A 14196-nucleotide genomic window follows, 5' to 3' on the forward strand; every position below is an offset into this window, starting at 1 on the left:
TAACGTTGTCTTCCCAATTATATTGTAATTACATTGACGTCTTCAATTCGCCATCATAATTAATTTTTCACAGAAATGATCAATCATCTGTGTCCAACTGAGTGGATAGTAAAAATGAACAATATCCCAAATAAACGTGCGCCAATTATTTGCATATTATGCATATGTTTATTTTACAAACCGAACCTATTTACTCATCCGTTTATCTGCTAATTTTTAATGTAAATATAAATAAAGCCCTTTCAACATTATCCTGAGCTACATATGAATGTCCATATTTTTTTAGTTTTTGGTTTTTTAATAAAACACGAAACAATGGAGGCCTTGAAACGCGGCACTATTCAATTTTCCTGCAAGTAAAACCTTTTATTTTTGTTGTTCATAAACAGTATATAATAGCCAACATTTTAATTAAAATAACCTTTGAGTGTGGCCTGGAATTATAAAAGCCCGGATTTAAAATCACAAATTAAAAATTGTATACTGCAATTACTGCATTCTGCATTCTGCAGGAGGTAATATGCGCCGGAACAACAACAACAAAGGAAATATTTTGATAGTTCAGACTTAATCTAATTTATACCCACCATCAATACCTTATTTAGTTAGGAAAAGTCCGATTTACTGCTGCAGCTAATAAAAGTAAATCAACTAATGTGTTATGAAATTCGTAATGGTGCACCATTCGCAATTGAAATGTTTAGTTATGGCATACGTTGAGCAGTTTTAATGGTGGTTTGGCTACATTAGTCGGAGATAGAAAGGCTCCATTTCCTAAAACGCATTTCTCCGCAGTAATTGGCTGCTGTAATGTATGTAATTATATGGCTAATCTCGTTGGGGCTTGTGAAAATTAAACGGCTTTTATTAGTGCAAAACAACCTTTGTTCCTTTTATTGGTCAGCAGGTTTTGTGCTGAAAGGACACTCAAACTGTAAATAGATTTTGATATAAGGACAACAATTTGAAACATGCTGTAACATCAGATCAGATTAATGGATGGAATTCGTCAAATCAGACACAGACACGCTTCACATTTGAGTGAAACAACGAGGGTATGTTTTTAATAAATGACAACGTACCGGAATTCAGCAAGAACATTGGGTTAAATGAAAAGTCCGGAAGCGGATTCAGTTAAAAAGAGTTGACACGCAAAATATTTCAGATTGTCCGGACGAGACGAATCCTTAATGGATGTCATACACTGATTCATAAATATTCATTAAGATTTTCGACCCGGAATGGTTTATTGGCTTTACGGAGGTACCTGACTTGACCACCAAACAGGCAACATTCTAAAACAACGGCAATAACAATTAAATACTCGTACTATAAGTATGGAGAGTCTGGCCGCAGTCTGGCCCTTTCGACCGGTTAAATTTAGATTTAATTACACGTAAAGACATTAAACACAAACGCATTCATCGGATGACGTGAATATTTGGAATCCTGCTCAGCCGTTCGATGCGTGTGTGTGTCCTGCTTCGATTTGTTTGGGCTCAATTTTTACGTGATACTTTCATTTGTCGGGCATATGTTGTGACGCTTTTCGCAGTTTAAAAATGCCAATTGTTTTTGCGCCATTCCACTGACAACATGCAACATTTCATCCATTCATTCCACTCTTCTCCACTGTGTTGATTTTGCTTTTGTCATCAAAAATTCCACGCTGCAATATTCAAACCAATGAATCTTTTTATCAAAATTTATGCCATTGTATCTGAAATTTCCACTTTGTTTCACATAAGAACCTTCATTGCTTATTTATTATTCCAACTCATCACTTATTAATTAATATATATTAATATCAAAAATATTCTTCTAATTTTGGCAATTTTCATAGAAGAAAATATGAAATTAATATTTTTATCAGTTAAAAAGAGACAATTTATCAGTAAAATAGTTCAGATTTTATTGAGTTTACATATTTCTAAGACTGATGTTGGTCACAAAAATTAATTGATGAGTAGAAAGTTCCTTGTTTTTATCTATAGTTTCGTAAAATGATTTCTTTGTCTTCACATTCAAAGGATTAGAATTGGTGTGAAGCAGTACAACTCTTCGTTACATCTTTAATTTAACAGAACTCTTGAAAAGTGTACACCATGAGGTACTTTGGTATTCGTCGCAGCATTCCTCCACGCACAGACGAGAAAAAAATCATTATTTGATTTGTTGCGTGACAATTTAACACAGCCAATTATGAGATTCGAAGAGAGGGAAAACAAGTCGTTGATTAAATAATGAATTCGCGTAGTTCGCAGCACCTCATCGGGCTCATTAATTAAAAACGACACGTTTTAGGCTTAACAGAGATTTCGGCACTCTCGTGTAATTACGTTTGTTGTTTAATTTTTGGTGGGGCTGCGGCTCAAAATTCCGGATCGCATCTTGCGATGAATTTATTTCGTATTCAGTTACATTGTGCCACATTTACATCGTGTGTAATACGTAAATTTAACTTACTCCGAATGTGGTACGTGGGTAGTTACCGAAACGATGTGCCGGGAACTTTCTTTATTTCATTTTCGCCGCATTGTGCGGATTACACCTTCAAATGTGATTACCTCCCGTAATACGTGTGCATTTTAAATTACTCAGGATTAATGCCTCCGAATTTTTGACGCCCTTCAACTTACCGACTTGTGAATGGCTGTAATTGAAATTTTATGTTTCCACCGTTTATATGTTTCAGTTGCTCAGAGACAAAATGGTCACAATTTTGTCGTGGAAATCGTTTAAAAAATGTATCGAATGAACAGTCGGATAGAACGTAAAGGATTAAGGTAAAACGAATGTACCTGAGGGCGAATAACTTTTTATAGGTTTTAATTAGCATCATTCTTTCACAGCTTTATGCGTTATTGCGTCTGTTATCCACCCCATCCACCCCATCCACCGTCCGCATTTAGCTCAGCTCCGGCTCCGGCTCCGGATCCGTATGTGGTCTATTCCGTTTAACTGTTTCCTTGAATCCTATTTAATATCTTTATCCGAATCTGTAATACCGTTGCTATTATAAAACCTGCTAAAGCGAAATTGGTTTAAGCAAAAGATACGGCACAGATTAAACGGCTTTTTTATTATTATGTCTTTCCCCCGTAGATAAGGCCAATTCTGACTTATTTATTCCTGCATGCTCTCGATCATTTGGGGATTATACAACTCTATTTTTGTTCTCACAAGAAATTGTTTAGAAGAAAAACGTGTTGCACCCCCCGACCACACTGAGGACGCAGCCCCGAATTATTGCGGCACTAATTCATAGTTGCGATACAGTTATTAAATTATGTGTATTAAATATTCGTAGTCGTCTATAACAGCTGACGCAAATTGTTATTTAGAGTTCAATAAATCCATGTGTATCTATACAAATCGCACCCCCGATCCGGGGGTGGCGTTATTACGCGACCTTAACAAACGAGATTAATTGCCTTAATTTATTACTTGGCGAATCATTTTTCTTAATTAATCCCGACCGGGGTTTCTTTTATATTTATGCACCCACATTTGTTCCTTTCCTTTTTTCGGTAATCAATTATGAAAAGCATCGATCACATATTTACGGCGTCATCGTTGAGTATTTTTTTGCTGTCGTGGTCTCGATTAACCCTTCGAGACTGATACAAATTTGTCAGACATACATGTTTCGTTAAGGCCGATAACGTCAACGCGAAAAAACCGTCTTACAACATAAATTTAATCTAATATGTAATAAAATTAGAGACGGGAAGATAGTTACGGTTGTAAATATTTTTTGATTTAATGCGACCAGACATGGCATTTCATTCGGACAATCAGATTATTTTAAATTAGTGGAGTCGCCGACGTTTTGTTTTTACTCAACTATTAATTTATTTAATGAATTTTTATTGTGGCCTATTTTTCTTCATCAAGAGGAATCTTTTATGGAACTTTATTGACTGTTTTTATTAGTTTTGATATAAAATATTTGAGATACAAATATTTCTAAAATAAAACAAATGTTATAATGGTTTAAATATTTACTAAATTGAATAGACTATAGGTCAATGAAGGATAATGGTTCTTGATAAACCTATAGTCTATTCATTCAATTTAGAAACAGGGTCACCAACTCAGCGATTAATTTCAGCAAAACAGCGGTAAATTTGAACGATGCGTTCGATATTGAGCCGCGACGGAGGTGAAAAAGGGTTTCGTTAGTGTCACGAGCCAATAATCCGGCCAATAAATAAAATTTATTAATCTTCAGGACATGACGGTCATTCGTGCTCCATAAAAGAGCGACTAATTGTGACCCGACAAACAAAACGTCCCGTACAATAAATAATGGATATTGCCTTTTAAAAACACCCGTTGAATTGGTCAAACAAATCAGATCGGGCGTTTTCCAAAATAACTGTCAATTTATCAGTACTTTTTGCATTTCGACCGTCGGTTGGCGACGGTTCAGGATTAAAGTGTTAATTGGTATGTAATAAACGTGGAACGTTAGATATGGGGGCAATTTGAATTTATACGAACCGGAAAAATAAATTTATACGTGTGTACATTTTATTGAATGCTCTGAATTATTTCACAGTTGTATAATTTATAAACTGATTTTTTGCGACATAATTAAATCAATTTCAGTTTACACAGTGCAATTTTCATGGCGGCAGTTTAATGTGGATAAAACACTGTGAAAATATTAATATAGTATAATTGCTTTTGATCCTCCAAAAAATTTATGTTTAATTAAGGCCAATTAATTATTTACCGCCGGTCTGTTATGTATTTACAATTATTTTCAAACCGAATTGTTAAATATTTAATAATTAAATTATTTCACCAAACAGGAACGGACTGCCAAATTAAATATGGTCATTTATTGTTTTTGTTTGGATAAAATTCAATACGGACCAAGTGAATAATTTACCACTACGTTTAAATTACATTTAATTAAGTAATGTGCATAATTAAAATGGAGCTGATTAAAAAATTATCCAACTTTCGGGTCATTACGTTTGTATTTTATTCAATAATAAATTTTCTATGATACCATACCCTACAGTGACCTATAACATATAATAAAGAAATTATTTTCAGAATAATTAAGGGAAATTAAAGTATCCTTTTTAATTAAGAGTGTAAATGTTTTCACTTAAGATGAAGACACACTGTTGGAATGTAAAGTACTTAATTATTTGCAGTACTAATTCTAAATGACCAAAGTAAATTCAAGTCACTAAGTTTCCTCCATTATGGGAGTCAACATCTCACTGTCTTGAAACATCGAAACATCTTTAAATAAATAAGTATAAATATTAATATTTCAATTATTAAAGTTGTAATTACATTTTTAACAGTAAACGATAAAATTAGAATAGTTTTTATACCAAACTTTTATTAGTTTTTTATAAAATACAATAAAACAACCTTTATTTGTAGATAAAACATGTTGCTATAATGAGCAACACATCGTCTGTAACCCTTATGTTAACATCTTGAGGTATAAGTTTACTCACAACAGTTAAATATAATTTATTTTCTAATATTAACATTTTTTTCCTTCTTTCTTTTTATTAAACCAGTTCATTTTCTCTCATTATTTTCTACCCTTACATAATTAAGATCTTATAAATTAAAGTAACTGTTAGAAGAAAGTAACTTATTTCGTTTTTGAGTTTTTTTTAATGCTCAAAGAATTTATTAATTGTATAACAATAAAATATGAAAAGTATGTCATATTTAAAGGACTTTTTATTTCTGCTATTTTTACTATTAATTTCTAATTAATTCCAATTTTTTGATAATACATTTTTTTATTTAGCATTACAGTCTTTGTACATTGTTATTGGATTTTAGTTTTCAAAAGTATTATTTTATATTCTAATCTTGTGTTGTGTTCAGCTCTTATGTGACTAAAATTTTTTAAAAGCCTTTGTATGAGGTTGAAGACTTTTAAATTGCCACCAACATTTTATTGTTTTTAGAGAACAGTTAATTATTATTTTAATAATATTGTCCCTCCTGTGATGATACCAAATGAATCTAAATTACAAAGCAAATTCGTTTTAAAAAAATGAATACCTTCAAATAGTGTTATACGGAAGATGTATTCTTTCTTTGGTGTCTTCTCAAAGAACTTTTCCCCACCAATTAATATTCCATCAAAGCAAATTGTATCAAAGAGTGTCGAAAAAGTGTTCGTCATCCGGGATGATGTAACACGAAGTCAAACAGAGTCCTTTCATTTCGGACCACCAACTGACTGACTGACAATAACTTTGGGAATAAATAATGACTCTAAAACAGGACACGAATGGCTTTAAACTTTAATCAATTTTCTTTTAGACTGACTAACGTAAAAATCATTAAAACAACTAAGTGAAAAGAAAATATTGCACTAATGCGGCGTCGAAGGCTGCACCAGTAACTCGATACATAATTATTTAGTTCGACCCGATTTTATGGGTCTGTTTCAGGTTTTATGGCCGCCTGGAAGTACATAAATTCGACGAGTATTAAGTTACGACGTTAATGCGATTTTACGCACTTTGTAGAATCAATTTAACGGATATTTTGTGTTCGACGATAACAACAAGTCTATTTGCACCGTTGACTCTCGGGTGAAACGAACTCTGCAAGTTCACTTTTAGTTTCCCCATATGTGTTCCGTTCGAGCCACAATTCGAGTAATACAGTTAACCCAACAATTTGGGCCATATTGTTGCATTCATCGACTCCGACCAGTTTAACGTCGAAATTAAGTCATTCGAAAACAAACCGACGCAGCCCAACGAGAAATCTAATACTGGCAGTGCCACTGTGGCTAAATCAACGCCACGACACAAAGAACCGGTACCACTCCACCCACCATGTGTGCCCCTCTGTCGACTGAGTTTATCACTGGGCACCTGGACTGTGTTTTCATTTCGTTTTAAATTTGCCACACTAAATATTAAACTGTTGCTTTGATATTACACACATTTGACAAGATACAATATATTGTAATACCCACACTAAACTATGGATATATTGATCACAGTAAGTTAAGTACAATGCATGCATAGAACTCGTGATGCATATATTCAATTAAACATCAATGTATCAGTTGTGGTCATAAATGAACCTTCCATTATTGTAAATTTCAGACCATTCCAATTCTGTTGCTAATAATAATTTCAAATTGACTTCAAAAGGTAAATTTCAATGAACATAATTATAATAAACATTTTCCCATTAAAAATTGGAAGTAATCAAATTCCTGCCTCTTGAAACTTCTTCATTCCTTGAATTTATACGTCCCCCCATCTTTTGTACGAGTAAACTTGTGTTTGACGTCAGATTAGGGTGGATGTTACTACACTCCAGACCCTTCCCCCAGTCCGACATATGTTTACTACCTTTTTTTTCATCGGTTTTTTCTACTATGGATTTATATGTAATATTAATTAACAAGATTTATGGAATTCCCTTTGAGCTGTAGTTGTGGGATTGAGTTCAATCAAATACATTTCGATATAGAAAATGATCCACTACAAATTGACTTCAAAGTACTTTTTAAGATTTCAAATCAACTAAAAACGCCTTGATCTTACAAATCCTTTCTGGCCTCCCCCATTTTTTACATGCATCACTAGAGTTATTAAAGACTTTCATTATTTGACTTTATTTAAATGTTCTTGTATTTTCACCGAAAGCTTGAACTAAGTTTTACGTGGTCCTTGTGCAAATAGCTTCGAGACACAATTTCGTATATTTAATTACGGTTTGTGACAAAAAATAATTTCAATTTAATATTTGTCTTTGTAACCATTTTGGTCTTTTTCAATTTCAGCTTGGCTGATTTTATTATACAAAGTCATTTGTTCAATCTATTTTTAATTTAGATTATTTTTCAAAAATTTTAATGTCTAATAATTTATTTCACTTATTTAACGTAGTAAAAGGGCTTAATTGATTGAAAATTAAGAATTAATTGAGTATAATGTCCAATTGATTAACTGATTTATTGTCAATTTTGCCATTTGTATGACTGACTTCACTTGTTTACTTTTATTGATTGGGAAAATTTAAGACTCATTTGATGGATGGAAATGATTTCTGATGAGTTAAGAAGGTTTAACAAAGCAAACACCATTTGAGTGTTTTAATTCGTTTATTTAAAGAAGTGGAAGAGTTGAAAGGTTGTAAATGGAAAGGTAACAACAGTTTTAAGTTTGTTTGGAGTTTGGAGCGGCCCAATTAATTTGATATTAACATTTTGAGCGGGAAAAACACGTTGTACAGCATGTGAACCGGCCATTTCAGTCAGTAACTAATTATGGGATCGCTAACGAACTATAATGGGCTGGCGGTTGGCAACGCCACAAGCCGCATCGTTTGCTAAAACAAATATGTATTTTAAAACCGCATTTAAGGCAAACGGCGATCATGCAATTTGAAACGGCGATTGCGACAAGACGGCACCGAAAGCGGAGCAAATCCCGTCACGGGCCGCCGTCTCACTGCAGAAACAGTCCGGGGTGAAAATCTGTCTCCGGTACGAGTCGCCGCCGCTTAATAATCGAACGGTTTCGGCACATTTGTTCGGCAGAGCGGGAACCGGAGGAAAAAATCGTCCGTCCGCGGTCCGGCGAGCCGCCGTGCGGAGGAAGAAGGAACTCCGTTTCTCTCTGTTTATGCATCCGTTTCGCAAGCACCAAACCGACAGTTGCTTGTTGATTGTTCTTCTGTCTTTGTCAACGGTCCTACCTTCTCGAGGTGTCAACTCGTCTCTCCGGTGTTGCCGGAACGAGCCGAACTGAGTCGGACAGCGCCGCGCCGCGGCCGAAATCCCGAACGAGCGCGTTTAGCGCTCATTCCTCCGCACACCGTCGATGCGTTCGGTCAGTGAGGGTTGTTGCAATAGTGACGCGCGCTCTTTTCACACGCGAAAGTTTGCGACGCGCTCCGCTCCGCACTTTTACAGAGGGACGATGTGCATTGTTCAGTGATCAGTTCAGGGATTAGATGTGCGACCCGATGCGATAAAATGTTTTGATGAGTGTGTGTTGGTTTTGCTTCCCGCTATTTGGTGTGTGACTCTCCCTCTGAGTGCCCGTTAACTGTTACGAACCCCCTCCCCCTACCTCCGAATGATGAGGATTTGAATTTGTGCTATTGGAAACTTCAACGACCACAACGAACTGTTTTTGCCCGATAACGAACATGATGGATTCGCAGCGACTCATGCGTTATTTGTTTACTCTCGGATTGCTATGTAAGTGGAAAAAAATTGCTATTGGATTTCGCACTTGTGCGGCTTCTTTCGTTTCGCAACCGGCCGGATTATTCGATTAATTGTCACTCCCGGAATTCAATTATTGTCGCCCTATTTCTGTACTACAATAAAATATCTATTTTATATTTATATTTATGAACGATTTTAATTAAAATATTATAAAAATCCAGTTTTTAATTGAAAAGGTATTTAAAGTGTATGGGAAGTTTTAATTAAAATTTAAAAATTATTGAAACTGTGCCAATAAAACAAAAGATGGAAATGAATTAAATTGTATTCATTTATACGAAAAGTTTTGATTAAAATATTTAAACTTTATTATAAAAAAATAAATTTTTAACTGAAAAGTTAATGATTTAAAAAAGTGAAGCAAATTGAAAAAATAATTTAATACTATATGTGTATGTGTATGGGATGCTTTAATTTAAATATTAAAATTTTTAATGGAAAAAATATTTAAACAAACACAAAAAATAAAAAAATGTATGGTAAAATATAAAATGTTTTAATATGTAAACGAATATTAATTAATATATATATATATTAAAAGTAAATAATCAATTATTGAAATTTTATTTATATAATAAAAACTTAAACAAATAGAAATATATTACATACGATTTAAATATATGGAATTCACTTTTTAATTAAAAAAAAAGACAAATTAAAATAAATAATGGTTTAAGTGTATGGAAAGCTTTAATTGAGATTTTAAATTGAAAATATGATTTAGGTGTATGGACAGCTTTAATTTAAATGCTTAAAATTTAATAATTAAATAATTCCTTAATCATTAATTAATTTCAAATAAATACAACAAAAAATTGAAAAATGTGTTTTATATAAAAATATATTTTTAATTAATAAATTTAAATGTATGGAATTTTTTAGTTGAAATATAATATATATATATATATATATATATATATATATATATATATATATATATATATATATATATATATGATAGATTAGCGACTGTTAATCTGTCTTTTTAGTTTGATTAAAACACTAAATTCACAATAATACGCTTTATTACAACAAACGTACTTTAACCCTCGACATCTAAAGCTTGACTGCCTGGTTCTTTCTTAAGAACTGCCCCGAATATTAAATGTAAACAAATACTTCAGATTTGCTTATAAAACAAAACTAGTCTAAATAGATGTGAGCACGTCGCATCGGTCCATCGGTGAAGGTGATGACGTAAGCTAACACGGCCTTCCTGACATGTGGGGCGTCCTCGACCCTTCCACAGTTTTGCAAAGATTCACCTGACACCGGTAATCTGTAAACATTATAACAGCAGTACAAGCTCAAAATATATTCGAAGAACTAAGTCTAAACCTTATTTCATTTAACAAAATAGACTGTTATGTGGCACAGTTAACAACCACTAGAAGCTCAGAGGCGGCTCAACCATCAACAGGTCTGTTACACCCATGACTCTCAAGTGCTATCAAAAGATACCATATTCTAGCCAGGAGCTCAGAGGCGGTTCAACCACTACCAGGTCTATTACCCGCTTGTCTCACAGACCCAGAACACAACAATCTAAGCCTGCAGAGCAGGGACCTTAAAAATAGCCTGCCGAGCAGGGACCTTTAAACATAGCCTGCAAAGTAGGGACCTTAAACATAGCCTGCAAAGTAGGGACCTCAAACATAGCCTGCGACGCAGGGACCTTAAAAATAGCCTGCCGAGCAGGGACCTTAATCATAGCCTACTAAGCAGGGACCTTCACATATAGCCTGATACACAGGGACCTTAAACAGCCTACTAAGCAGGGACCTTTACACACATTCACACATCAATCTTATTAAATAAATAGATTAGCGACTGTTAATCTGTCTTTTTAGTTTGATTAAAACACTAAATTCACAATAATACGCTTTATTACAACAAACGTAGTTTAACCCTCGACATCTAAAGCTTGACTGCCTGGTTCTTTCTTAAGAACTGCCCCGATTATTAAATGTAAACAAATACTTCAGATTTGCTTATGAAACAAAACTAGTCTAAATAGATGTGAGCACGTCGCATCGGTCCATCGGTGAAGGTGATGACGTAAGCTAACACGGCCTTCCTGACATGTGGGGCGTCCTCGCACCTTCCTCAGTTCTGCAAAGATTCACCTGACACCGGTAATCTGTAAACATTATAACAGCAGCAGTACAAGCTCAAAATATATTCGAAGAACTAAGTCTAAACCTTATTTCATTTAACAAAATAGACTGTTATGCGGCACAGTTAACAATCACTAGAAGCTCAGAGGCGGCTCAACCATCAATAGGTCTGTTACACCCATGACTCTCAAGTGCTATCAAAAGATACCATATTCTAGCCAGGAGCTCAGAGGCGGTTCAACCACTACCAGGTCTATTACCCGCTTGTCTCACAGACCCAGAACACAACAATCTAAGCCTGCAGAGCAGGGACCTTAAAAATAGCCTGCCGAGCAGGGACCTTTAAACATAGCCTGCAAAGTAGGGACCTTAAACATAGCCTGCAAAGTAGGGACCTCAAACATAGCCTGCGACGCAGGGACCTTAAAAATAGCCTGCCGAGCAGGGACCTTAATCATAGCCTACTAAGCAGGGACCTTCACATATAGCCTGATACACAGGGACCTTAAACAGCCTACTAAGCAGGGACCTTTACACACATTCACAATCTTATTAAATAAATCTATATCCATCATACCTTATAGAATTTCTGTATCTGGCCAGGTTCGTAACTGTTCATGCGCAGCTATTGTAGTTCTACCTCGGCTGCCAATCCTTCGGAGTGCGTACCTCTCATTAGGTAAACAATGCGTTACCTCAAAGGGTCCGTGATACTTTGGTTTCAACTTTCCTCTATTCTACAGCTAATAGCGACATCTAATCCTAACGAACTTGCTTCTGTATGTAGTTCGGTTGACAATTCCAGATCAAAAATGTTGAAAATCGGATAAGAAGTCAATCGTACATTTTCACATTTACATGTCCATTCAAAAGATTTTCCCTCACGTAACAATGCAGATATCGGTGCTGTTAAAGTTGTAAAGTTTTTCACAAGATGTCTGAAATATCCAGCCAGTTCTTTTTCGATCACACCTAAATATTTCACAGATGTTTGGAAAAAGTTACATTTTTGCATATTTAAGGGCGTCAATGTCCTTTCTTAAGTTCTTAAGACATTCTTGAATGGGTCGAGCAGGGCACAACACATCATCAACATAAACAAACGTAATATCGTCTTTAAGTGGTCCAAGGGCTTTAACGATGGCGCTCTGATAATTTGATGAAGAGTTTATGAGATCAAACGGCATTCGGTTGTTCTTTTATTTCTTTCGTAACCCACTCGTCCATTCCTGACAAATTCAAATCATATTCCTCAAATGCAATTTCTAAATCTTACAAGTCGAAACTGCGCTGCAGCCACACTTAAACCTTCTGCGCAGCCATCTTCAATGTTGCTTGAGTAGTTTGGGCGTTGGCCATTGTCGATAAAATTTCCATGTTTTGTTTTTGGAATCTGTTGTTACTTTCTTGCTACTAATCTCTCTCCGATGCACTTTTGGTAATGTTCACAACGTTCGGACTCACTGCGCGTTTGTGTTTTTCACTATTGTCTGCCATTGTTTGTTCACAAAGAAACACAAAAAAAAAAAAAAATTTTAGGTCCTTTCTTCCGGAAATAATTCACGAGAAGATATCCTTTATCCCACTTCTGATGATAGATTAGCGACTGTTAATCTGTCTTTTTAGTTTGATTAAAACACTAAATTCACAATAATACGCTTTATTACAACAAACGTACTTTAACCCTCGACATCTAAAGCTTGACTGCCTGGTTCTTTCTTAAGAACTGCCCCGAATATTAAATGTAAACAAATACTTCAGATTTGCTTATAAAACAAAACTAGTCTAAATAGATGTGAGCACGTCGCATCGGTCCATCGGTGAAGGTGATGACGTAAGCTAACATATATATTAATTTGAATGTGAAACATTATTGAAATTTATTGATTTTTGTTTAAATTTTAATTTAAAATTTATTGAAACTTTAACAATTCGACAAAAATTGAAAAAAATATTGAATAATTTCAATTAAAATATTGTTCATTTTACATAAAAATATATATATTCAAATTTTTTATTGTAAAGTAATTGAAACCTTAACAATGTAATGGAAAAGTATAAACAAATGCACAAAATATTATCAATCATGATATGTTTTTAATGCAGTAGTAATAAAAAAAAATAATTGAAACGGAATGAAATATAAAATGAAGCGGGAGGGAACAATAGATAACAATTATTGAGGCAATTGCAAAAAGATAAATAAAGTGTGGCACACACGAAACAGAGAATTGGTAAAACAATCGGCAGAAATTGAGTGGGAAAACACAAATGTTGATACCATACACAAATCCGACACGAAAAAAATAAATCAAACATTCAAATTGTTTTTTTCTATAAAAATCCAATGTAAATTGAATTATACAAAATTCATCTTGTTTCCTCTCTCTCTGTCTATATTCAACGCAAATAATATAAATTAAATTTTTGTTTGCGTTCCACTTTGTTTTCGCATTAATTGCCTTTGATGGAAATGGCCGAATTTCGGGAGAAAGTGGCAATTTTTCAACACTTGGTCGTCAATTAATTTTTTCCTCGGGACACCCTCGGGACGTTTGCGATTGTGGAAAGCGGAGAATTAAATAAATCGCGGACGTCTTAATTGAATGATACAGACATGGAGACTTGTTAAATTTAATAAGGCCGAAAAGTGGAAAGTTGGAATTGAAATAAGCCTCTTCAAGGTGCGAATTTCAATGTCTTAATTAGGGTTTTGGCTCCACTTACTTTACTTCGTTATTCAATAAACTGAGTCAGTCATAACATTTCTCGAAATCTGATTAATCATCTGTGGAGAAAACGGAATCGAGGTCGGTCTGT

The 14196-nt window shown here is 34.4% G+C and overlaps 1 protein-coding gene across 1 annotated transcript in view; it reads left to right on the forward strand.

The window, feature by feature from the left end:
- Window positions 1–8853: 8853 nt before the first annotated feature.
- LOC109600332 (hemicentin-1) overlaps window positions 8854–14196 on the forward strand; it is a 56423-nt gene continuing 51080 nt past the window's right edge. Inside the window, exon 1 of the mRNA XM_020016471.2 lies at window positions 8854–9229. Coding sequence (XP_019872030.1) covers window positions 9178–9229 — 52 coding nt within the window. The 5' untranslated portion in view covers window positions 8854–9177. The remainder of the gene's footprint in view (window positions 9230–14196) is intronic.

This window comes from Aethina tumida, chromosome 5, assembly GCF_024364675.1.
Source record: "Aethina tumida isolate Nest 87 chromosome 5, icAetTumi1.1, whole genome shotgun sequence".
NCBI classification, from domain to species: domain Eukaryota; kingdom Metazoa; phylum Arthropoda; class Insecta; order Coleoptera; family Nitidulidae; genus Aethina; species Aethina tumida.